This window comes from Odocoileus virginianus, chromosome 19 (assembly GCF_023699985.2).
Source record: "Odocoileus virginianus isolate 20LAN1187 ecotype Illinois chromosome 19, Ovbor_1.2, whole genome shotgun sequence".
In the NCBI taxonomy this organism is placed as follows: Eukaryota; Metazoa; Chordata; class Mammalia; order Artiodactyla; family Cervidae; genus Odocoileus; species Odocoileus virginianus.
In genome coordinates this window covers 26,589,221-26,616,012 of record NC_069692.1, presented here as the reverse complement: position 1 = coordinate 26,616,012, position 26,792 = coordinate 26,589,221, and the positions used below count along the sequence as shown (strand labels likewise).

Genomic DNA, 26,792 nt, shown 5'->3' with positions numbered 1-26,792 from the left:
ACCCACTCCCTCACTGTTGAGGGCCAGCTACCCACTCACAATGGCCTTTCTGGAACACTGCCCTTGGCAGAGGGAGCCACCCTGCCAGGCCAACTACCCCTTCCCTGAAGGAGACCTCGATGACCAACTGGCCCCTTTGCTTCAGTGGTACTAATTCTACAAAACAGTTCATGTCTTAGGGCCTCACAGTGGATGGCAATGAGCCTGGACTGCAGAGACCACACTCTTGCTTCTGGCCTTCCCTGGCCCCGTTCTGCTTCTCGTGCACCTTTTCTCCTGGGAGCAGGTCCTCAATCAACTGCACAAGAACCCTAGTCTCGGACTCTGCTCCTGAGGAATCCGACCCGTGGCAATTACTTTTATAATCTCAAAAAATTTACTCTTACCAGAACATGTCTGTCCACAAATGGCCACAATTATCTCACCCGGGGCACTTTGAGAACCAGCACCCATATCTAAAATCAGACAAACTAGTTTCAGGTCTGAATCTCTGTGTTTTATATTGCATGCAGCTCAGGGGGTGTTTGGTTTCTGAGATGGTGTGGTGCACACACAGGCAGACTCAAATCTTGGCACCGCAGTTTGTGTGGACCTCTTCCTGCTTCCTCACCACAAAACGGAAACAGCAACATTGCCCAAGACACGGAGTTTTTACAAGAATTAAATGAGATGGTACACATACTTTTCAGGGCCTTCGTTTTCTTAACAGGCTTAATTAGGGAACTTACCTCACAGGGCTTCTGAGATCCTCACCAGCTATGATCCAGGAGAAAGTCTCAGCAGTGTGCCTGGCATGTGGTATACACTCAGGTAGGCCCAACATTGCCATCCAAACAAGTGGGCGATGAATGTTCGTGTCCTTCCCATAACTGGTTTGGGGATTTTAGATTTCTCTGGAAGTTCAGTGTCCACTGCATCTCACCATTCCAATAATCAGAATAATCTGGCATGGAGTTCTTATTTCGGAGAACTGGCTTTTACAAGTAAGCCCACTGAAATTCTCTACTACCGTTATTTGCAAGACAGCAGCAGCAAAGAGCTCAGCTTTTTATTGAGCCTGTCTCTAAAGAGGTCTAGTCAAAACGACCGAAGCCCGGGTCAGCATCACACTCCTCAGATTCCTCTTTGTTTTCACTTCCTTCTCCTCAGCCGGGGCAGCAGGGGTGGAGGGGCGAGACCTCCTGGCGGGCAGGCCCGCAGCCCCCACACGGCAGATGAGGCACCCAGTGCTAACATTGGCCAGAGCCTCTGCAAACAAGCCTGCCAGAAAGGCTCCCCGTGTACACGCCGCTCTGATGAGGGCACTGACCTTACCCTCAGGGACGGTCACCTCACCCACCTCACCGTCCCGTGCAGGCTGAGGCGAACAGAAGCCAGTGAGCTCCGTGGCCCGAGGCCTTGCGGCGGACGGGGGCGGCCGCATGCCGTGTTACTCGCGGATGGACCCAGCACCTTAGAGGCAGCTGAGGAAACGGACTTTTCTTTTTTTCCTTTTGGTCGAAAACAAAGATACATACGGCCAGAAAGGATCTAAAGAATTTCGCCTTCAAGTCTTGTTTCAACTTGCTTATGGAGTAAATCAGGCTCCAGTCCCCACCAGCCCTGACCTGCGCACGGCTGCCCGCAGAGGCGCGCGCGCTCCGGGCCGAGCGCTCGCTCGCTGTGGGAAGCGCGCTCCAATCACAGGCCACGACGCACCCTACACCACGTGACCCCCAGGGCTAAAGAAGGCTTGGTAGCTTGATATTATTTTTACTAAGAAATATTATTTAATGACTTATAATTCGCCAGTGAGGCAAGAGAACATCCATCCTTTTGTTATCAGTTAATAACAGGTTTGCCTTGGGAAACTAAATCCCATTTAATCCAAAGTGGAAAAGAGTGAGCTGAAACTCCTCCAGTTCGGCAACAGGCGGGTCTGGCAGCCGACCAGGGAAGGGAAGCTCAACTGTGCCTCTACTGCATGGCGGGGAAACAGTTTGTCTGAGAAATGCGCTAGGGCTTATTTGGTGACGTCTCAGTCATCCAGCTGTGACAAACTGCACCCCGACACCCAGAGTGTGGAAGCCCGAGAAGCCGTGGTGCCCCGAGTGCCCCTGCCCTCCCCTGGGAGCGGGTGGTGAAGCCCCACGCAGACAAACAGACCCATACGTTCCGAGAGACCTCCGCCCTAAGAAAAGAAGATGTTAGGAGACCGTATTTTTATAACATTTTATGTAACTCATAAAACAGTGCTTGTATAAAAATTCACACAGTTGCTAGAGAGCATACAATTTCCAAAAAATGTCCTGGGTTTTTGTTACATTCAGTTTTCTAAGGGTGCACTCAAATCAATGGTAAAATGCAGACATTATGCAATGTTTCATTATCTTTGGTAAAACTATTCTCATTATTTTGTCTCCTCACAGTATTAACTCTGATATCCACTTTGCGCAGGGTCTGCTATCACTAGGATGTCAGAAAAACATTAAGGCTGGATCTACAAGAGACACGTATCTCTGAATGACATTAAGAGTCCCTTGGCCCAGGGGCCCCCACTTCTTTTTTTGCCCTATAGCATGTGAGATCTTAGTTCCCTGACCAGGGATAGAAGCCGCGCCGCCTGCAGCGGAAGCACGGAGTGGTAACCACTGGACCACCAGGGAAGTCCCACCGCTTCAAAGCATCTCTCTCCATGGTGAGGCAGGGTTAAGAGCTCAATGGCCTCCAGTCTGAGGTCTTGAGACCCTCCTCCTCGATCAGGCAAGAAGTAAACATTTGGGGCAAAGGTAGAAAATGAAGCCATGTCTGCAGGAACCCACGTGGCCATACTATGGTGTGGTCAGGCCAGTGACTCTTAGCATTTAAACAGTTAATCCGCTTACCACTAAGTAGATCCCATTGGTTGGTTGATGATTGCTGCTGCTGTGGTACCCCCTCCCACCAAACTTAAAAAGCAAGGAAGGGTGGGGTCCAACACTGAGGGGGAGGGGCACACTAACACCCATGACACCAGTACAACTTTATTCCCTGTCAAACCTGTGTTGTCATGGAGACACAGCCAAAGTGAACGGAAGCAGGGTTAGAACACTCAGTACATTCATGACTATCTTCGTACATTCTTTTAAAACTCACTAACAGAAAAACGAGGGACACTACCACCTATTGTGACGTGCTATTTTACTCAACATCAGAATGTGTCTGTGCTACTTCTGGATGTGAGGGAGAAAAAAATTCCCCAAACACAAACAAGTATTAACAAAAATCAAAGAATTTAGATGCGGAGGGAGTAGGGGTTTTGCCAACAGATTTTATGGAAAACATTAAATTTTGAAAAAAATTTAGATATTTTATAATTCTATTGCTTCATGTAAAAAAAAAAAAAAAGCCCCTGGAGCCCACCTGTATGGCTGGAGGCTGAGGACACCACACAGACACAGGGCCTGCAGGTGGTTCCTGGTGAGTCAGTCCAGAGAGACAAGATACAGCTCACACAGAGAGCGGCCACCTCTCTTCACTGGAAGGGACTCTGAAATTTGGGGGAAGAAGCCCCATGCAGGAAAAGTATTAAAGAAACCATCAAAACATGGTTTCCAAAAACTGAACATGCTCTAGGTTATAAAGAGATATATTTAATTCCTAGAACCTGCTGACGTCTCTATTGTGGGTAGACAGGATGATTAAAAAAAAATTTATTAAATGATTGTGCTTCTGAAGTTGCAGGGTCACATTCCACCCTCTAGAAAGCAGGGCAATATTCACATGGCTTGGAATCCTCTTGGATACATCCTAGAGACCAGAACAAATTCCACAGCACCCTCCCACCCGCAGGACTGGTGAGGGAGAGAGCCACTGCCATCTTTGGGTGTGTGCACGCACATGCACGCAGGCATGCATCTGTGTGCTGGAGAGACTAAGGCATAGAGAGAGGCCCAGGAGAGGGGGAAGTGAGTCTCCGGCTGCTCCAGTCCTCCTCCTTTCCAGGCACAAAGAGGTTGAGCTTGTTATTCATGTCGGTCCCCTTCATCTCACTTCAGTTTTTTACTAAGAAATGTGTGTGTACACATGTATGTGGGTGGGTGAGAGAGAGTCATTAAGTCCCTGTGTGTTTCCAAACTGTAATAATTTAGGTCCGCAGTTACAACGGAAATAATCTGTAAATGACATTTAAAAGCAAATTTACTAAAGTTAGATCGGCAACTTCACACTGCTCAGAATCCTGTCATTAAAAAAGAAAAAATGGCTGCGAGTGCAGGCAAAGTTCCATCATACAGTCACTAAAGCTGAAGTCCTTATCTGTATGAAGAGAATTCACAGATTGTTTCTATTATTTCTGCATTTTAAGGTAGCAAAATATTAAGCCATTAGGTTATTAAATTAACATTCCACAAGGGTTTTACAACTACCCTGTGTGATTCATCAATTTATTTTCTAGCTTTCTGGTATGATGTATTGTGTTTAGACTGTTCCCTTTCCCTCTTAGGCACTAGCCCCCAAAGTCAGGTAGGTAAAAGTATTGTTTTTACATTAAGGACTTTACCTGTTGGGGAGTTTCCTGGTTGGAATCCTGGAGAGCATGCCACTGGCCTGGAGCAGTGTGACCTTCCCAACCAGGGAAGAGAAAAGAGGTGTCTCATCCTGAGGCCGAGGGACCGGCCAGATGTAGGAGAGCAGGACCTTCTGGGGGCCCAAAGGGAAAGCTCTGAGTGGACCCCGGAAAGGGATATGGGAGCCCTATTTCAGATGGCCTGTGTCCTTCCAACACCAGGTATCCTCAAGAGAGCCCACGGTTCAGGCCCGGCCCTGAGGAACAAGGTTGTGTACTGACTGCAGGAGCCGACACTGAGGTGTGGTGAAGCCACCATACAGCTCCCAGAACCTGGGTTTTATACAAATACACATACGCAAAGTAAACAGTTCTTGGTGAGCCCAGTGGGGCCCATCCTTAAACAAGAAGCCAAATATCCACACACAGTTTTCCAAGGAAATGTGTTTGTCCCTCTAACCAGCATCCTTGTGTAGGAAGGAAAGAGGGCAGTGGAAGGACACAGCTCAAATGAAGACACTGTGAACGTGTTTCCACATCTATCTACATTCATATCACCATCATCACCATCCAGTGTTCTCGTCTACAGGGTGAGCACAACATTCTTACTGGCGCAGCAGTGTGAGACAGGCCAGGCCAGGCCGTCCCCGTAGCCCCTTCCTCGGCACCACAGTGGGAGGGAGAGTGCCACTGACCGTGGTCAGAAAGGACACCGAACTACTCCATCCCCTCCACCGCCATCCAAGAGGCATCCTGACTCTTCCAAAATCTGATGTACTAATAAAAGACAAGGTCAGTAAAATCCGTCTCTATGCCACCTGAAGCTATCAGCCATCATGCATGAACATGGCACTTCTAAAAATTTCATATATCTGAAACCATCTTAAAAAAAAATTCCCAGTGACTGAAGTCATCTTACAGTACTTCATCTCAAATATTAAAAAAAAAAATTTTTGAGTAAAATGGCCCCCACAGAGCCCAATGATTTTCTTAAAAAGGGTTTCTTTTTAATTTAAAAAAAAAAATTTTTTTATAAAAATGGAAGATGTAAAATGTGGGAAGAGGAACAAGAAGGTTGTTTGATTTGCATTTCAAATTGTGAGGGGACCGGGAGGACGCTGCCAAGGAGAGGGGACCCTGACTCCTGAGGCCCCTCTGCCCTCGCAGCTCTGCTCTCCCCAGACTCTGGCTGCATCACCAGGAACACAGGACAAAAGTCGTAAGTACAAGAGACCAAATGCGAGGCTTCTTTGTCGTGGTCGTGGCCGTGGCCAGCTGGGCGAGCGCGTGTGCAAATGCAGCAGGCCCCGCCCCGCCGATATAAGGTGCGCGGCTGTGGATGCGGCTCGGGCTCGTGGTGGGGGGGGGGCGGCAGGGGGCGACGCTCAGTGCCCCACGCACCCCTCACTTCTCCACCTTCTTGGCTTTCTTCAGGATGTCGCATTTCTTTCTGTTGGGGCGGCGGCAGCGTTCGTCGATGCTCGGGATACATTCGTAGTGCCACACCTCCTCCATCTTCTCCACCGGGTACACAGCCTCCACGTAGTGGCGGATGAGCCGCAAGCGTGTGGGGTCCAGCTGCTTCTTGTTGCAGGCCCCGGAGTGGTTGTACTGCAGCCGCAGGTTCTCGGCGGTGAAGAGTTCTGGGAAGAGCCGGACGAGCAGCCGCGCGGCGAAGTTGCCCACGGAGAGGCTCTGCTGCACGATCTCGCGCACTTCCTTGTCGGACAGCAGGTACGGCGAAGGCACCGGGAAGTCGGGCGAGGGCACCACCAGCTCGTCCAGGGGGATCTTGCAGAAGTCCTTGCTGCTCCTTTCGGGGGGCAGCGGGGGCCCCTCAAATTCCTCCCGGAACCGCTCGGGGTTGATTGCATAGCTGGCCAGGTCCCTGCACTCAGGGCCCGGCACGTGGACCTTGCGCTGCTGCTGGTAGGAGCGCCGCTGCTCCGTGTCCCGGCGCCGGCAGCGCTCGTCCAGTTTGCCCACGAACTCCAGTGTCCAGACACGGTCATTCTTGGCCCGTGGGTAGAGCAGCTGCACATAGTGGCGGATGAGCTTGATACGGGATGGGTCCAGCTGCTTCTTGCCCAGGGAGCCGCTGCAGTTGTACTGCTTGCGCAGGTTCTCGTGGGTGAAGAGCTCCGGGAACAGGTGCACCAGAAGGCGCGAAGCAAAGTTGCCGATGGACAAGCTGCTCTCGTAGATGCTGCGCAGCTGCTCCTTGCTCAGCAGGCAGTCGGCGCCCGGCACTTCGAAGTCAGGCTGCGGGATCTCCAGTTTGTCGAAGTCGATGGGCACCAGCCAGATCTTCTTGGACCGCCGGCCGGGCCGCTCGCCCTCGAAGCTGTCTTCCACCTTGACCACGGAGATGTCATCGGGCAGGCTGGACGAGTCGTAGCAGTCGTCTCGCGGGGGCTCTCCCTCGCTGCCCGCGTCCAGCCCCAGGCCCTCTAGCTCATCATTGATGCGCTGGGCACACTGCTGCAGCCAGGCCTCCTCTTCCTGCATGTCGGGGAAGTAGATCTCTGTGTAGTTGCGGATGATCTGCAGCCGCTGCGGGTCCAGCTCCTGCTTGCTGCCATCCCCGTAGCAGCTGTACTGCTCGCCCAGTTTCCGGTGGTCGAAGAGCTCGGGGAACAGCCGGTGCAGAAGGAAGACCGCGAATTCGCCGGGGGATGAGGCCTCATCCAGGAACTCGGTGAGGTCCTGCGTGTCCACCACATGGTCAGAGGCGATGGTGCTGCTGCGGTCCAGGGACAGGGCCTCCTCCTGCTCCTTGCTGTCCAGGAAGTGGCCAGCGTCCACCTGGGGCTCGGCCTCGAAGAAGCCAGACACCTGGCCGCTGGGCTGGCTGTCCTCCATCTCCCGCTGGGCCCAGAAGCGGCTGAAGAAGTCGTTGAGCTGGGGCAGGCACTCGGCCTGCCACACAGCCGTGTCCTTCACCGACGGGTAGTAGACCTCCACGTAGTTCCGGATAAGCTGCAGGTGCAGCGACTCCAGCTTCCGCTTGGCCGCGAAGCCGCAGGCGCCACAGCCCCGGGAAAAGTCCACGTCGCTGAAGAGCTCTGGGAAAAGCTGCACCAGCAGGCGGCAGGCCAGGTCGCCGCCCGACAGGCTCTGGTCCACGATTTGCTTGAGCTCGGCCGCCGTGAGCTGGTACTCGGGTGGCGGCTGGAACTTGGCCACCATCTCAGTGGGGCTCACCTGCTTCTTGATGCGGCTCACCTCCAGGGAGAGCAGGTCCACCTTACTGTGCAGCTGTGACATGTTGGAGGAGAGCGTGTTGAGCATGTAGAACATCTTCTGGATGAGAAAGTAGATGTTGGGGTCGCTGTCGCTGGCTGCTGCGGGGCCGCCAGTGTCCCGCTTCTGTGTCTCGTTCAGGAGCCGCAGTGGTGAGGGGCTGTTGCTGGGGTTCACCTTCTCCGAGAGCTCATAGGTGTTGAGCATGTCCCCTGCGGGAGGGTTCTTCTTCTCCATGATCTTGTGTGAGATGCCGTACAGAGGCTTCTTGTAGGAGGGTGTGCTCACGTCGTGGCTGGGATCCTCCTCACCTGGCCACACGGAGCCCAAGTTCTTGCCCCGGCCTGCCGGCTCCCCGTTGCCCTGGCAGGGCGAGCTGTTCTCCCGGTTCCGCATGCCTGCTAGGAGCGCCTGGAAGACAAAAGGTATGTCAGGTGAACGTTCTGATCTATGTCACACACAGAGGGGCCCAGGTCAACCTTAGGAGCCTATGAGAAAGTGCTTCCCTTGCCTGGGAACCATTCTGTGGGTCCAGAACACACCATCAACACAAACCTGCATCCCAGGGCCAAACTTGCTTGCTCTCCCTAACCCCTGAGAGGCTCAGGCTGGACCCTGGAGGCTTTCAATTCCTGTAGGACACCATCCCTGAGCTTCCTGTCCATAGACCGAGCACAGATGCTGACAGGCCTGGCGAGAGCCCATGGGGGTTGGGAGAGAGACCCCAGGAACAGGAAGCGCTCCTGTGGCAGCCTGGCTACGGACAGGTCACCTCATTGCCCTGACTGCTCTAAGACAGGCAGGTCCTGCCAACGGCATCTACAGAAAGCACAGCCTATTGCCCAGTTTGCAGACTCTAGGAGAGCAGACGTCTCTACTCTGGACAGCTCCCAAGATGCACAGTGCTGAGCATGGACGAACTGGAATCTAGAGAGCCATAGTCAGCTGCCAGCTCTACCAATGCCTGGAGTCATATTTCAGGCGGAAAAGGCCCAGAATTGCCCCAAGCCTAACCAACTGCAGATTCCGTGAAGTGATGAGGCCTCCCAGGTTTCTAAGTCTCAGTCTCCTAGTTCCAGCAGCCCTTCTCAATCATTAAGCCCCAGATCCTAAAGCACCCACTGTGTGTAATGAATTAACACCTTTCCTATGCATCTAGAAAGGTACTTTCGATGCTCTCTCCAGCCTTGCTCAATAGAAGACAGTGAGAGAATTAATGATTTCAGGAATTATCTCCTCAACTTGCCCATTTGACATACTTTGCAGGTCCACTCTCAATGTACTCCCAGGGCCTGTTCAAGATACCAAAGCTTGAGTCCAAGCTTCATACCAGAAGGCAACTGCCCTGACCATTTGGTATCCCAGAGTCCTCACTGCTTTCATTAGTGGTTTTCCCTATTGCTAGGCCCTGGATGGTTTAAGAGGTTTACTGACATATATATGGACAAATGATTTTCAACACAGGTTCAAAGGAAATTCAGTAGAGAAAGGAGAATCTTTTCAACAAATGATGCTAGAAATATTGGGCATACATGTGCAAAAAAAAAAAAGGAAAAAACTTTCATTCTATATGTATCATATAAAAAATTAGCTAAAAAATGGATCATGGATGTAAAAATAAAAACTACCTTGAAATTCTGGGCTTCCCTTGTAGCTCACTTGGTAAAGAATCCACCTGCAATGTGGGAGACCTGGGTTTGATCCCTGGGTTAGGAAGACTCACTGAGGAAGGGGAAGGCTACCCACTCCAGTGTTCTGGTCTGGAGAATTGCATGGACTGGATAGTTGATGGGGTCGCAAAGAGTCGGACATGACTGAGCGACTTTCAACTTCTCACTTTCAAATTAAAATTCTAACACCTCTAGAAGAAAACTTAAGAGCAATCCTTTATGACATTGTTTTAGGCAAATACTTCTCAGATATAACACACAAGCACAATACATAAGAAAACAAATTAATGAACTGGACTTCATCAAAATTTAAAACTTCTTTACAAAATGAAAAACAAGCCTAGACTGGAAGAAATCAGACATATCTTTTATCTGATAAAGGACCTGAATCCAGATTACATAAAGAACACTCAAACTCAATGACACATAACCCAATTAAGTTTCAACAATCACTTTGGAGAAGCTATATAAATGGCAAATAAGCACATAAAAAGATGCTCAGTGGGACTTCCATGGAGGTACAGTGGTTAAGACTCCATACTTCCACTGCACAGGGCATGGGTTGGATCCCTGATCAGGGAACTAAGATCCTATATAAAAGATGCTTAAGAACATGCGTGACATTAAACTCACACTGAGATAGCATATCACTCCCCACAAGGATGGGTATAATCAAAAAAGATGATACTGAGTGATAGAGGTGACATGAAGGAACTGGAACTCTCATAGGCTGCTAGGGTAGACATACAATGGTATAACCACCTTGGAAAACAGTTGGTATTTTTTTTAAGTTATATGTTGGACCATATGATCCAGGTATACTCCATTCCTAGTTATTTATTTACCAAGCAAAATGAAAGCATATGATCAAATACTTTTATGCAGATGTTCATGGCAGCCCTGTTTATATACAGCTCCCAACTGGAAACAACCCTAATTTTTGTGAACAAATATACAGATACACTGTGTTTACAGCAGAGTACCACTCAGCAACAGAGCTGACCAACCTCAGAATAAGCTGCGGAAGAGAAGCCAGATAGATAAGAGAGGCCTGTAGGGTGCCATTCGTATGAAATTCTAGGCAAGGCAAACTCATCTTTAGTGACAGAAGGCAGGGGAAAGGATGCAAAGGGACACAAGGCAACTTTCACGGAACAGGTGATGGATGTTTCTCATCTTGATTGTGGTGTGGTGCCACTGGTATGTACACGTCAAAACATATCAAATGGTATATGTCGTTCATTACATTCCCGTCATAAACCTGTTTTTGACAAATGTTGAATTTGACCCCAAAGTATACTGGAATATATTTTTGAGGGCCTATTTAGGCAGAAGAGCTAACTGGAGAGCAGTGGTGGGTGTCAGGGGAGCAGGCAGGGTTGAAGCACAAAGAGGTTCTTCCACAGACACATGTGAGCCTTGGGCAACTGGGAAATGCCAGAGAACAAAGCGCCTCCTTAGGAAGCTGGGGAAAAATACGGCTGTGTAGCCTGACCTATCACAGCACTTCTAGAAGTCTAACGTCCATACTAATTGCCTGAGATCTAGTGAAAATACAGATTCTGATTCGAGGCTCTGCATTTCTAACAAGCCACTGGGCCTCTCTGGATGGCCAGGGCTAGGAAGACAGTGTTTATCCCCAGTTTATCTCATTCAGGCAGATTCAGTGTCATTTATAAGCCTTCAGACAGCACTAATGCCAGCATGACACAGTACCCGAGGCACTCTACTCTTGCAACCTTGAAAGAAAACAAAGGAAAAACACAGGGAAAAGAGGCAGTCTCTGCGGGGACTGCCACTACAGAAGCAGGTGAGCAACACAAAGGCCTGAGTCGGAAAGAGACCATGGACAGATCGCCCTACTCACGGCCCGTGCCCCCTGCACGGAAGCTGGGGCTCCTTGCCACTGGATCGTCACGGAACTCCCCAGACCCTCCTGCTTAGATAATGGAAACATCAGACTCATATTAAACACAGGTTGATTTTTCTCCTGCATCTCTGCTGACAACAACCATGCAAAAGAACACCTACCTTAGTCTCTCAGGAACCTGAAAAATAATAGGATTCTTTCAAGTGCTTTAATTATCCTGTGTATGTGTGTGTTATTCACTCAGTTATGTCTGACTCTTTGACACCCCATGGACTGTAGCCCTCCAGGCTCCTCTGTCCATGAAATTCTCCAGTCAAGAACACCGGAGTAGGTAGCCATTCCTTTCTCCAGGGCATCTTACCAACCCTGGGATGGAACCCCGGTCTCCTGCATTGCAGGCAGATTCTTTACCATCTGAGCCGCCAGGGAAGCCCTGATTATCCCACGGAGGTAGCCAAAAACAAACCTGATAAAGGGTCAGAGATCCCTGACCCTCCTACTACTGCCCGTGAGCAGAGGACAGGGGGCTTTCAGGCTGGAGCGAGCCTGCTGCCCACCCCTCTCCCTCGTGGGGTCTCCTCCCTGAGACTTATCTGTGCCCCCACCACACTGCATGATGCTTACATGTGGGACCAGGTCTTCCCTACTCCATCTCCAGAGTCCTGCAAAGTGCCTGGGACACAGAGTGCTCACTGAACATTTGTTAAGCAGGGTAAAGTGTGTACTGCTCTCAAATAAATGCTTAAGAAAAATGTTCAAAGAGGCCACTAGCTTCATGAATAACATGAGTGTAGGGAGGCGTAAAGCCTCCCTGGTGGCTCAGTGGTAAAGAACCCGCCTGCCAATGCAGAAGACACAGGTTTGATTCGATCCCTGGGTCGAGAAGATCCCCTGGAGGAGGAAATGGCAACCCACTCTAGTATTCTTGCCTGGAAAACCTCATGGACAGAAGAACCTGGTAGGGTACATTCCATGGGGTTGCAAAAGAGTCACACATATCTAAATACGACTACAGTCCATGAAATCACAAACGGTCACACACAACTTAGCGACTAAACAACAAAAATAAGGGAGGTATAAAGGAGTGGCTGGGTCCTCTGCGTGACCCCTTACATGTCAGCTTCCTGTGTGTAACTCAGGAATATATAATGGTCCCTGTCTCAGGTACCAGGGTAGCTATGAGCACCTAATGAGATAATGAACATGATGCACTGAGCCCATCTCTGAATCACAGAAAGTGCTTAATAAATATTTAATGTTATAGTACGATTATTATTAACAGTGCTCTTCCCAAGCCAGAGCAGTGACAATACAATGGGCTTTTTATTGAACTAGTTGTAATGATTACTCTTAACTATTAAATAAAGAGGAGAACTAAAGAACCTAACATGAGTTAAGGAAGGTGTAAGTAACTTAAGAACTTAAATAAAAGGAGAACTTTCCTCCAGTGTAGCAGGGTAAGTCACTCATAGAAGGAATTCTTAGAGGTCTGTTTGCCCTAAAGGCTGGGCTGGGAGGAGTCCAAGAAGCACAGGTGAGCTCAAGGTGGGGTTTTAGACTCTTTTCAGTTCTTTAGTTCTGCTGTCAGCAGAGAGCACAGGATAATTTTAAAAAGGAAGGAAGAAAGGAAAGAAACCAAATTACACACATCAGAAATATGAAGAAAGGGAGGAATGGAGATGGTTGAAAATCTTTACCCCTGAGGCAGCATGTTTGGAACTGTGGGTTGTCATATGACCCATTTAGAAATGATGACACTGATTTGATGGATCAAAACCAGCATTAAAGAGGGAGGGAAGGAGGAAGTGTGAAAGACAGGAAGGAAAGAAAGAAAACAACAGAAAATATCAGAGGGCATTTCACACAGTAAATACACTCAAGAAGTTTTGTTCTATTTCTCTGTGTCTATATATTTACATACAAATCCAAATATGTGAACTGAACCGAATGGCTCTGTAAGGTGGATTTACAACTGTGGGTCACTGTTGAAAAGCACTGCCCTAATAAATTCAAATCTTCTTGCTAATTCCTATAGATTATAAAGATTTTTAGCAATTTACTCACCATTAAATTTTACTGCACCAAAATAATTTTGGAGGTCCTATGGATTATGAGATATAGGTTTTACCAATGTAGAGAAATTTGAGTGTGTAATGCCAATTATTAAAGAAAATCATAATTATATTACAATTGATTTTGGAAAGGGACAAGTAAAGGCTTTATAACAAGCAGTTCCACTAATACATTTGAAATAAGATTCTATGCAGAGAGGTTACCTGAAACTCACAAGCCATGCAACAAGAGTACATGTTCTTGACTAGAACAAATAATTTCACAATTTGTATGGAAATACAAAAAACCTCGAATAGCCAAAGTAACCTTGAGAAAGAAGAATGGAACTGGAGGAATCAACCTGCCTGACTTCAGACTATACTACAAAGCCACAGTCATCAAGACAGTATGGTACTGGCACAAAGACAGAAATATAGATCAATGGAACAGAATAGAAAGCCCGGAGATAAATCCACGAACCTATGGTCACCTTATCTTCGACAAAGGAGGCAAGGATATACAATGGAAAAAAGACAACCTCTTTAACAAGCAGTAGTGCTGGGAAAACTGGTCAACCGCCTGTAAAAGAATGAAACTAGAACACTTTCTAACACCATACACAAAAATAAACTCAAAATGGATTAAAGATCTAAATGTAAGACCAGAAACAATAAAACTCCTAGAGGAGAACATAGGCAAAACACTCTCCGACATAAATCACAGCAGGATCCTCTACGACCCACATCCCAGAATTTTAGAAACAAAAGCAAAAATAAACAAATGGGACCTAATGAAACTTAAAAGCTTTTGCACAACAAAGGAAACTATAAGCAAGGTGAAAAGACAGCCCTCAGATTGGGAGAAAATAATAGCAAATGAAGCAACAGACAAAGGATTAATCTCAAAAATATACAAGCAACTCCTGCAGCTCAATTCCAGAAAAATAAATGACCCAATCAAAAAATGGGCCAAAGAACTCAACAGACATTTCTCCAAGGAAGACATACAGATGGCTAACAAACACATGAAAAGATGCTCAACATCACTCATTATCAGAGAAATGCAAATCAAAACCACAATGAGGTACCATTACACGCCAGTCAGGATGGCTGCTATCCAAAAGTCTACAAGCAATAAATGCTGGAGAGGGTGTGGAGAAAAGGGAACCCTCTTACACTGTTGGTGGGAATGCAAATTAGTACAGCCACTATGGAAAACAGTGTGGAGATTCCTTAAAAAGCTGGAAATAGATCTGCCATATGACCCAGCAATACCACTTCTAGGCATACACACTGAGGAAACCAGATCCAAAAGAGACACGTGCACCCCAATGTTCATCGCAGCACTGTTTATCATAGCCAGGACATGGAAGCAACCTAGATGCTCATCAGCAGACGGATGGATAAGTAAGCTGTGGTACATATACACCATGGAATATTACTCAGCCATTAAAAAGAATTCATTTGAATCAGTTCTAATGAGATGGGTGAAACTGGAGCCCATTATACAGAGCAAAGTAAGCCAGAAAGATAAAGACCATTACAGTATACTAACACATATATATGGAATTTAGAAAGATGGTAACGATAACCCCATATGCAAAAAAAGAAAAAGAGATTCAGATGTATAGAACAGACTTGTGGATTCTGTGGGAGAAGGCGAGCGTGGGATGTTTCAAGAGAACAGCATCGAAACATGTATATCTAGGGTGAAACAGATCACCAGCCCAGGTTGGATGCATGAGACAAGTGCTCAGGCCTGGTGCACTGGGAAGACCCAGAGGGATGGGGTGGAGAGGGAGGTGGGAGGGGGGACCAGGATGGGGAATACATGTAAATCCATGGCTAATTCATTTCAATGTATGACAAAAACCACTGCAATGTTGTAAAGTAATTAGCCTCCAACTAATAAAAATAAATGGGGAAAAAAAAAAAAAAGAGTACATGTTCTTGAAGGGGATCTGCCTTCATTAACACTCAGAGTAGGAAATAAGCACAGAGAAAAGTTTTTGGGTGAACTGTCTGAACAAAACAAAGAGTAGTTTGACTCCCCCCACATTCCTACTGCAGGCAGAGGCCAGAGTTGATCAGAACTGGAAATCCCCCCAATAACTCTCACTCGTCAGCCTCATTAATAAAAATATTTCAGTTTCTACCAGGCATGTTAGAGACACTGCCATCAATACAAACATTTCTGGCTAACTTGCTTGAATAAAAAATTAAGTTAGAGTCCCAGCAGAGGGCAATGTTCCTCGCTCCCAGAGACCTTGGATGCACAATTCCTCACAGAACAGGACCCAAGCACCGAACAGAAGGTCCTAAGGTACGCCCGCCCCGATGCTCTGTCCAGTCGGCGCTCCGTTTAGTTCCGCAAACACTGCCAAGGTGACGATGGGCTGGCTGCATCTGCTGCTGCTGATAAAATCTCTGCTCAGCTGTCTAGGAGCATCACGCAATCTTTAAATCTGTGCTGCTTGGCACTGGTGTCTGGCCGACACCATTCCCAATTCTCCGAGGCTCATCTTCCAGCCAGATGGGAACTCTGCTACGCAGCTCAGGCTCTGCAGTACCAGCATCTCTGCCCCATCCGATCGTACATTTCATCCTTCTGTTAGCCCTCAGACCCACACAGGAATGCCCAGCTCTCTCAGCTGGAAGATCTGACTGATCGAAAAGAAGCTGACATGAGGTTACCAGTGAGGCACGAGCAGGTTATTAAGGGGGGACCCCAAGTGTCCATACCCAGTGACATCTTGGGGGCTGGGTCACCACGGAGAGGCCCCCAGCACTGAACATCTTCTTCAGGACTCCAAATCCAAGAGCAGTCGCCGAATTCAGATCAACAAAAGAGGAATGGCTAAATGGTGCCCACGGAGTCAGCAAACTGGGACACCAAGAAAGCAGCATGTCTCCAGAGCAGGGAATTGAGGATTAATGTGGCATCAAGGGCAGACCATGAAAAAGGGCTCTTAGAGGGCTGGCAGCACCACTCACCTCCAGAAAACTGAGGCAGGGGTGACGCTTTTCAATTCTAATAGAATGTTTATCTTTATCACCATCATCCTTAAATAACCAGGTATAGCTAGTGATAAGGAATGGATAAGCTGTCTACCACACAGAGCCAGTACACAAATACTACAAGGCCCTGGGGACATAGGGAACAAGCCAGTCTCTGCCCTCACGGCTTTAATCCTCTGGGTCATCCTTACACTGCCGACAGTCTATGTCAAGGATGAAGAATGTCTAACATGCCCCCAAAAAATAAGAATCGGGGGGGATAAAGCAAATGAGGGGAGAAGAGAAAGACTATTGGGATGGCCAAATATCAGAGCAGGAGCTCCTCACAGCATCTTACAAACACCCCACAATCCTCAGGTCATCACTGTTTAAGTGCAGTTCCAAATCAAGCAGGCATGGGAGTGCTAGCTTCTCTGAGGCTCACTCAACTGGGAAGGGCCACGGTGCCTATCCGCTAGGGCTGCTGTGGAAATGACGACGAACCTCCAGCTGGGACCACAGTGAATGACACTTAGGAGGTCTTTAGTACATCTGCACTGATTGAATGAGATGGCATTTTCACTCTCCAGTTGAAAAACAAACCACAAACACACTTTAGGATTAAAAACAAAGATACAAGGAAATCCAGGCAAACAAAGCTAACTTCTACCTGGCACAGGGCTCTTGAATATCACTCCCACTTCTGTGAACAAAAAGATGATTAGCAATAAAAATGCTGGCTACTCACCTCCCACATCTGCTGTATTTGGCTATGGTGCCTTTTCCAGCGGAAGCGCCAAATATGTCTTTATATAGCCTTTTGTTAAATTTTGGAGGGAGGTTTTATTTTTCTTCTAAGCATTGTACTAAACGTCACTCATGAACAGGCCTTCAGCACTGATAGGGGTTTGAAGTGATGGACCTTTAGCATCAGGGCTGCCAATCAATTCCTCCCCCTTGCCCTCATCCCCTTCCTTGGGGTCAAGTGAGAAGATGGAAGGAGCTCAGAATCAAGGGCGTTGAGGCCTGGGGTGTCTGGGAAGGCATCAGAAGGCCTCTCTTGGCAATTCCATGTCATTTTCCTCCTGATAAATGTGGAGGGAGGCAGCTGAATACTGACCATAATGGGTGGTAGTTGGAGATGGGGGTTAGGGAGCAATAAATAAACACTTCTGAAAGCTGACATGGGGCAGGCTCTCTGCTGGGCTTGTCTCGATGCTCCACACAAGGAATCAATGAGGGAGCTGTGTCACTCCCATCACCATAGGTGGACCTGAGTTTGGGAGGTCATAGTGCCGGCCAAAGACTCCATGGTGAACTCCCCCTTATCTGACTCCAGGCTCCGATCATTCTGGAAATGACCATTCCTATGGACTGGATCAGAGAAGGTGGGGCTCACTCACCTCCTTGATATGGAGCAGGGTGCTGAGTGTTCTAAGTCACTCCTGACACCTCACACCAGGAACAAGGCTGCCCCACTGGCGTTCTGGCACTTGACTTCAACTTACATGGAGGAGATAATGAATTCTCTCGTCACTGTTAATATGGACTAAATGAAACAAGAAAAGGTATGTGGGGCTTCCCTGGTGACTCAGTGGTAAAGAATCCGCCTGCCAATGCAGGAGACACAGGTTCAATCCCTGGTCTGGGAAGATGCCAAGGAGCAATGAAGCCCATGTGTCATAGGTATGGAGCCTCTAATCCTCAACCTGAGAAGTCCACACACAACTGTAGAGTAGCCTCTGCTTGCTGCAGCTAGAGAAAAGCCTGCACAGCATAGCCAAAAATGAGATAAATAAATGAATGTAGCCCTCAACGTTCCATGATGTGGAATGCAGGTCAGTCCTCGTTATAAGGGAATACAAACATGCATACTGAAATCCAGTGAAAATCTTACATCTTCTGACTTTGCTAATTAAGAAAAAGGATAGTTTTTACTTTTCAAAAGCTCACTAAATCTCTAAAACCTATCAACTCCCAATCTGCTGTAGCATCTAACAGAGGAGAATTAAACCAAGAGCAACCCAGGGAGTCCCAGGCTGACACCCCATGTATGGGCTAATGACAGTGAGCTCTGAAACTTGGGCTCTGTTGGATAGACATGAAGAAGCTGAAATGCCTACCTGGGTCCCCCAAAAAGTGTGTGTTGCGGGGGAGAAGAGGGGCTGGAGAGTTTGGGGAAATGTTCTGCTAAGAGTTTAAGGTGTGATCTGGCTATCTGCAGGGAGGCTCTGCTGACCAGGCATTCTCATCTCCCAAACTTCCCTCTCTCCTCAGTCTTCACTGTTTTGTGAATCTGTCTTGTCTCCCGTGGGGACTGCAGGCTGCTCGAGGGAACCACTGTGACCAGTTTCATTTTCTCTCTCTCAGAATTCAGCCAAGTTCAATATAACCAGAAGGTGATTAAGAAATAAAGCAAATTTATAAAATAGGTAGGTTAGGGATAACAGGCATATTATAAAATAATTGTCCTCTTTACCAAAAGATTCACTGAACAAGCTCCCTGAATAAATACCAAAGATGGACCTGATTTAGGAAAAACCCTGCTGAGCCTCACTTGCTCCACCAAGGCACAGGCTATGTGAAATGTAGTAGGCTTTCATTAACAGTCCTTGCTGTCAACAAGTTCCTGCTTTCCCAGGAAGCGCTCACCTCAGGAATAAGCCGCCGCCTCTTCACGCTCGGGACGGAGTCCAGCGGGGCCTCGCCACCCAGGGGCTTTCTCTTGCTGGAGTCCTGGAGGGCAGTGAAGACGCCATCCAAAGGGTGCTTCTCGGACGACCTGGAATTCACGGAGCAGTCCAGGGCAGCATCTTCGGCCTCCGTCTCCACTTTCACAGTGTTATTTTTTAGAACTGTGGCAGAGAGGAAAAGGGGCTCAGTGGGGAGACCACGGTTCAGCAGGGTCCCCAGGCACCAGGCTGTACGCAGCCACCTTCTGATATTCTCACTCAAGTAACAGTGTCAAGGGTAATAATCAATGAAACTGGCTTTCCAACCAACTAATTTATATTTCACCACACTAGTCATGCTATACACTGATATTATATTCCAAGAACATTCAGTTTAAAGCAGCTTTTAAAGTCTTTTCTTGGAGAAGGGAGGAGAGATGGAAGGAGAAAAACACACTACTCTTTTAAATGGTGCTTTTAAAAAAGTAACCCTGGAAAGATGCATAAGATGGCAATCAGTAATGAGAGGAGACTTTTCCTTAATTTTTCATTGTGTATCTTTTAATACTGGGTTGGCCAAAAGGTTCATTAAGTTTTTCCCATAAGATAGCTGTAGTAGCTCTTAACTGTTTTTAATTTCACCTGAAACCATATTGTTAGACTGTACCGTGACAGCTATCATATCAGTGTGCATTAAAAAAAAATGGTGAATTTTTGTGTAGCCATTTTAATATTGAAGATGGAAGAAGAAAAAGCAACATTTTCAGTATATTATGTTTTATTACTTCAAGAGAGGTAAAAACGCAACTGAAACACAATAAAAAAGATTTGAGTAGTGTATGGAGAAGGTGCTGTGACTGATCAAATGCATCAAAAGTGGACTGTGAAGCTTCATTCTAGAGATTTCTCACCGGACAATGCTCCACGGTCACACAGACCAGTTGCAGTAGGCAGTGATCAAATCAAGACATTAATTGAGCACAATCAACATTGTACCACTCAGGAGATAGCCAACATATTCCCAATATCCCAATCAAGCACTGAAAATCATTTTCTCCAGCTTGGTTATGTTAAATTGCTTTGATGTTTGGGTTCCATATAAGTTAAGTGAAAAAAACCCTGAGAGCATTTCCAGATGCAATTCTCTACTTAAAAGTAACAAAAATGGTCCATTTTTAAAACAAATTGTGATGGGTGATGAAATGTGGATATTGTATAACAATGTGGAATGGAAGAGATCATGGGGCAAACAAAATTAACCACCACCAACCACACCAAAAAAGTCTTCATCCAAAGAAGGTGATGTGTATATGGTGGGATTAGAAGGGTGTCCTCTACTACAAGCTCCTTCTGGAAAACCAATCAATTCCAACAAGTACTGCTCCCAATTAAACCAACTGAAAGCAGTATTTGACAAAAAGTGTCTGGAACTAGTCAATTGAAAATGCATGATTTTCCATCAGGATAACGCAAGACCTCATGTTTCTTTTGATGACCAGGCAAAAACTGTTACAGCTTGTCTGGGAAGTTCTGATTCATCCTCTGTATTCATCAGACAAGGCACCTTCAAATGTCCATTTATTTTGGTCTTTATAGAATTCTCTTAATGGAAAAAACTTCAATTCCCTAGAAGACTGTAAAAGGCACCTGGAATAGTTCTTTGCTCAAAAAGATAAAAAGTTTTAGGATGATGGAATTATGAAGTTGCCTGAAAAATGGCAAAAGGTAGTGAAACAACAGTGACTATATTGTTCACTAACATTCCTGGTGAAAATGCAAAATGTGTCTTTTAGTGTTACTTTAAAAACCAAAGGAACTTTGTGGCCAATCCAGTAGTTTTGAACCACGTGAATATATCATGAAAAAAGTATTAAGTTAAACTACTTTTTAAAAAGATGCTTTTTTTTTTTTTACCTTCTTCTACATCTTCACTAAATTCAGTTGCGTTCATCTTCTGTTCCACTAAAAGAAAAGACAAAGACAAAGTCTTGACTTATTGTTTATTTTTTAAAATTTCACCCACCCATAAGAAATCCCCTTACCCTCCCAACCCTGGTTCTGGGTAATAGAAGGTTAAGTTGATATGACTCTGCAACATAAAGGAAAACTGCATCCTCTTGTTTGCAAATGCCCAGAAGCAGCCCAGCCTCCTCTGCTCCTGCTGGGAGTTCTTCCCCAAGACTTTATGTGGGCAGAATGCAGCTTAAAGCATCAGCTGAGAGTCACTTATGGAATGAAAGGATCTGAGAAACTCAAGACTTATAAAAGACCTCAGTTGGGATGATCTGTTAGTCCCTGCCTTAAACATCTAACCGTTAATGTGAAAAGGCTGACAAAGATCCACAGCAGGCTGTGGAGCCTGTGAACCTGAGCTGAGGTCCTAAGATTCCAGGTGGTCCAAAAAAACCTACGCCGTCCATGAGGGCGGCCACTAGTCATGCGTGGCTCCAGAGGACTCGAAAAGTGGCCAGTCCAAATGTAGATGTGATGTAAGATACATGCTGGATTTCAAAGACTCAGCAGGGCAAAAAGAATGTAAAATATCTCGTTAATAATTTTTATACTGATTACATGTTAAAATGATAATATTTCAGATTTATTGGGCTAAGTATAAAAATTAATTTCACCTTTTAAAAAATGGCACCGAGAATAGTGCCATACATTATAGCACTACGTGAGCGCCACTAGAAAATTTAAAATTGCACATGTGGCTTTCACTACTGTTATTGGATGATGCTGGTCTAGCCCTTTCTTCAGAAGCAAGAGGAGAAGTTCTTAAAGCTCCTCAGCTCCATACAATCTGGTCCAAAGCACTCTATTTACTGACGAGGGGATGACATTGGAGGGGTTGGCGGTACCTCCTCCATATGGGGTGCAGGGTCTGATGGAAAATCAGGGGCTGGTTTCCCTGCCCGAGCCAAAATGGAATGGACCATCATGGTAAAAGCACCATTACGCCTTTGAGATCCCCTAAATGACATAACAGCATGTCCACAAATAGGATAAAGTATAAATGAGGTAGTAACGTTGGAAAGAATATACATGACAGCCTTTACTGATGACATTGAGGAGCTGTGGTTCTTACCACTGGTGAAGCTGCCTGCAAGTACTGGGTGCCCACTCCAGTTACGGGTCAGAGGGCAGCAGGCGTAACTTCATGAAATCTGTATAAGGAAAAGGGATGCCACCTACAAAGTTCAGTAAACCATTCACCAAGCAGCTGTGGAATGGTGTACGGTTCCGGTTTAGACAGGTCAATGGAGGGACAACCAGAGGATGACCTGTGCACAGGCTAACAACTTCAAAGGTCACTAATAATAGCAATGTACAATGCATGGCACTCTTCTCAGTCATCACAATTAGTTCATGACAGGAACAACTTTTTTCATCTCTGTGTTACTGATTTTCAAAGGAAGGAATAAGAAATGTTAAGATTTATATGAAACTGAAATTATTACTACTTACTAAACTATCTACTATCTGAAAAAAACATGCAGGGGGGATTGAGTGAATATAGACTGTAAGTAAGTCAACTTCAAAGGGTCAAGAACTATTTTACCAGAGGTGAATTTTTATCAAAGACAATCTCCACTGTATTCCAGGGAAGTAAACCTCAAGTCTGGGTGTCTCTGAGGGGAGAGTTCCAAGTAGGTAGCAGGGCATCAGTACTCTTTTCAGACAGCACGGCTGGCCCACGCTGGACAGAAACTCAGGCCTGACTGGTAAGGGGCTTCTCAAGGAGGCGAGAATGAGCTGCCCCGCCCCAGCCTTGACCAAGACTGGGCCGCCACCTGCCCCTGGAGACCCTACCGCCCCGCCCCAGAACCGGTCTCCTCAAGGGAGAAAGAGCCCTGCTGGACAGGGCACCGTGTACAAAACCAGTCACATTCCGGAGAGGAGAGGGAGGACGGGGAGGTGGCACAAGTTTATCTGGGGGTGCTGCGTGGTGAGAATTCTCAAAGCCTCTCCAGCTAAGCAAAAAGCATGAAAAGGACAAGTGACTCCTAGAGGAAAAGAAAACAGGAGTTGATGAGAAAACCCGGCAGAGAATCATAGGCACCGAGCAGAGATGGTCTGGATATCTGACACTCCACTTCAGAGGAGCGGCGTGCGTGGGGGTCCCCACGAGTGCGCGACTCGGTGAGCACCACCGTGGGACACCACCAACTCAGCACCTGACTCCCAAGCTCCCCTTGGTTCCCGAGGCAGAAGGTGATGAAGGAGGGTACACACCTGAGCCACCCGCGGGCGGGAGGAGAGCTGGAGGGGGCTGCACAGCCTCACGGGTGAGGTGGGAGGCAGGGGTGGCGGCTTCCTGGGCACTCCGGGCGCTCAGAGTGCATCTGCTTTGGAAAACATTTCCGTGTTCATTTATAGACCAGCGACAGATGCTAGACCAGCACAGAAGTCACCCAGGATGCAGTGTGGTGGGCCCCTTCTCTCCCAGACAGTGAAGAAGCCATGCTCATTGAGAAGCTGGGCAATGTCCCATGTGCAAGGCCTGGAGAACTAAGTGCCTCTGGCTTGTGTGGTGGGGAGTGAGGTAAGGGTCCCCACTCACATCCCTGGCCTGCAAACTTGGGGCCTGGTGCTGCCCAGCCACTTCATGTGGCCTCCATTTCACCCTGAGCGATTTCAATCCCAATTTTACCAATAAAAAATACCGAGGGCATACACCTTCAATATTTACCATTTTTATCTGTCAGTCATAACTTCAATGAAGCTGAAAAATTATTTTTATGTCATTCTGATTACAGAAATAAAGAATTTGACTACTGGAAGGGGAAGCAGGTACTTGATCAGTGTCACGCAGCTATTAGGTGGTAGAATTAGGATTCAAACCAAATCTGTGTATATCTCCGATCAGCCACCGCGAGAGGGAATAATAAATTTGCATTCTTCTGTTAAGGTTCTTCTGATGAACACGAGAGCAGTTTCCAGCCTTGGATCTCTCTGACCACTAGCAGCTGGAAATCTCCTTTCACCTCCATGTCACTACCAGGAAGACGAGGGTGCTCTGTGCTTATACAGACTCCACAAATCGGAAGTATCTACAAGAAGGATGGGATGTGTGGTTCGCTTCCGGGCATCCCGAGCTGACATACAGAAAGCGCATCAACACCATCCCATCCCTCCACTTCCTGGTCACCTGCCAGATGAAGGTCACAAGGCTGTGCATCCTGGGCGGACACTAAACACCCGCATGCCAAGCATGCCGCAGAAATTCCTTTCGCTTACACAACTATAGGTTCTGTAAGAGCTGCCAACTACTGAAGCATCCCCCACAGGGCTGCTAGGATTACAATCTCCTTTGCCTGCAGGTCTTTGGAGCATTTGTTTTACCATTCTGTCCTTCTCAAAATCCTCTTATCCCTTCACCACAAATCTGAAAATGTGAGACAGTCTAACCATGCATCCCCATGTCCCTGAAAATCAGCTTCTCCCCTAGGGGTGCCTGTTCCATGTTCCTGACCAAGCCCAGGGGAACATTCAATCGAGCGAAAGGGGCGTGCGTCGTGGAGACCAGTGGGGCTTGCTGCTGCCTCTAGTTAAAACGCACAGGCCCTAAGACATGGATGACCTCTAGGAGGGTAACTCTCAAACAGGACTAATCTCCAGTGAAGTGAAGTCGCTCAGTCATGTCCGACTCCTTGTGATCCCATGGACTGTAGCCCATCAGGCTCCTCCATCCTTGGAATTTTCCAGGCAAGAGGACTGGAGTGGGTTGCCATTTCTTTCTCCAGGGGATCCTCCTGACCCAGGGATCGAACCGGGGTCTCCCGCATTGCAGGCAGACGCTTTACTGTCTGAGCCCCCAGGGAAGCCCAATCTCCAGTGGTTAATCCAATTAGTGAAAATGCTAGTTTTTTGTTTAACCAAATAGCCTAGGAAGCCTCAGGTGAGGAGACCATCATTGGTAAAGAAAGGTTTTCAATACTGCACAACTCATAGCAGTATATATAGAGTACACACAATTTTGTTAGAATATCCAATAGTCTCTATCTTTCTTCACAGGGTGAGAGGATAGTGTAGTCCCAAATGTTTAACAAACAACAGGATGCTTGAGACACTCAAATACCAAATTACAAAGGATAAGTTGCTTAAATTGGCTAAATAAATGCAGTAGCCCTGGGAGGCCTACCTCTGGGCCTCATGCTGGAAAAATGGCTGAATCTGCCTCCTACCTATCCTGGCTGGGAGCTGGAAGTGAGGGCGGAGCAAGATAAGGGGCGGGCGGAGCAGTGAGAACCAGTCACTGGTATTTCCAAAGGGCCAGTTCTACGCGACCCCACAAAAAAGTGGAAAAGCAGAAAAGACTTACCAATTGTAGATAACTGAAGTTCACTTTATGAAGGGAAGATACCTAAAAGTCTTCTTTTGACTAGATACACAGGCATCCAAAAATTCAAAAGGTATAAAAGGACACTGGTTTAAAAAGCCCCCTGTCCTCCAGTCATTGGGTTATTAGTCTCTTGGAGGCATCTCATTGGTTTTCCTGGGTTTTTCCATAGACACTCTGTACCAGAGGTTCTCAAAATGGGACGTAAGCTGCCTACATGGACTGCGTGTCTCTCCCCAACTCCAACACTAGTGGAGTCAAGCCGGTAACTTGCAATTGTCTGTGATGGGAACTTACACCATGGAAACTGACATTTTGTACAAACCTTGGGTTCTGGGCTTTTTTTTTCCTTTTTGGAAAGCCTGCTTATCAGTACATCCAAGGCCCTTTCACAAGGTCCATGAAATCAAAACTATTTTCATTGCACTGGGGTGCTATTGCCTCCTTCATTTCACAGGTGTGCTACACGATACTTTATTATGCAAAAGATCGACATTAATTCATGATCCCCTGGAGAAGGGAATGGCAATCCATTGCAGTACTCTTGCCTGGAGAATTCCATCGATTGGTGGGCTGTAGTCCACAGGGTGGCAAAGAGTGGGACACGACTGACTGACTAACACTTTCACTTTTCACTTTTTTTTTTGTAATGGATTTATTTTGGTTATTTTTCAATGAATTGGTAAATAAATATTTAAACTTTTTTTTTTTTTTAGTTTCTACCACATAAATATTGATAGGAACCCATATAAACAAAAGTTCTTTGGGGGTCCTCAATAATTTTTAAAGGTAAAAAGGGATCTTGAGACTAAAAGGTTTAAGATCCTTGTTCCTTGCTTCTTTGGCTTAATGTATCATGAAAATCTCTGTATCACTTTTCATTTTAGTTTAAGTTCCCCCAGAAGCAGATTTTGATACGAGGATTTGGAGAGAGTAGTTTCTTTGGGAGAAGACAGAGAAGGGCTGGAAACCAGTCAGGGGGCCTGTTAACGGGCTTCCGGTGGGTGAGCTCCTGACAGAGGACAGCACTGAGGTGCTAACAGAGATGTCCCGGGGGTGTGGTGTGAGCAGAGGGGCTCCCCAGCTCAGCCGGGCACCCCCGGAAGGCGGAAGCCCCGCTGTGCCATCCCCTCCCAACTCCTCACCACACTGCCCACCGCTCTGCCACTCCACAAACACTCAGTGCAAAAGACGGCTGCCCACACCCTGGAAGAGGCTGTGCTAAGAGCTCTACTGAGTGGGCATAAGCTAACAATCCTAGGAGGCGGACACTCTTCTTAGGCTCATTTTACAAGTGAGGAAACGGAGGCAGAGTTTCAGAGGCAAATGGGGCCTCCAAAATCATCTTGGGTGGCTCAGTGGTAAAGAAAGCAGGAGACACAGGTTCGATCGCTGGTCCGGGAAGACCCCACATGCTGGGGAGC

The 26,792-nt window shown here is 47.1% G+C and overlaps 1 protein-coding gene across 3 annotated transcripts in view; it reads right to left on the bottom strand.

Moving 5' to 3' along the window:
• Positions 1-2,199: 2,199 nt before the first annotated feature.
• Positions 2,200-26,792, bottom strand: part of BEND3 (BEN domain containing 3) — a 36,633-nt gene continuing 12,040 nt past the window's right edge. For 2 of the 3 annotated variants that reach the window (XM_070450021.1, XM_020892370.2), the window contains exons 2-4: positions 20,943-20,990; positions 19,009-19,211; positions 2,200-8,179 (exon numbers count right to left, since the gene is read on the bottom strand). In XM_070450021.1, coding sequence (XP_070306122.1) covers positions 5,930-8,179; positions 19,009-19,211; positions 20,943-20,979 — 2,490 coding nt within the window. In that variant the 5' untranslated portion in view covers positions 20,980-20,990 and the 3' untranslated portion in view covers positions 2,200-5,929. Of the gene's footprint in view, positions 8,180-19,008; positions 19,212-20,942; positions 20,991-23,261; positions 26,489-26,792 lie in introns of those variants that run through there. The other variant, XM_070450020.1, reaches the window with a different exon arrangement.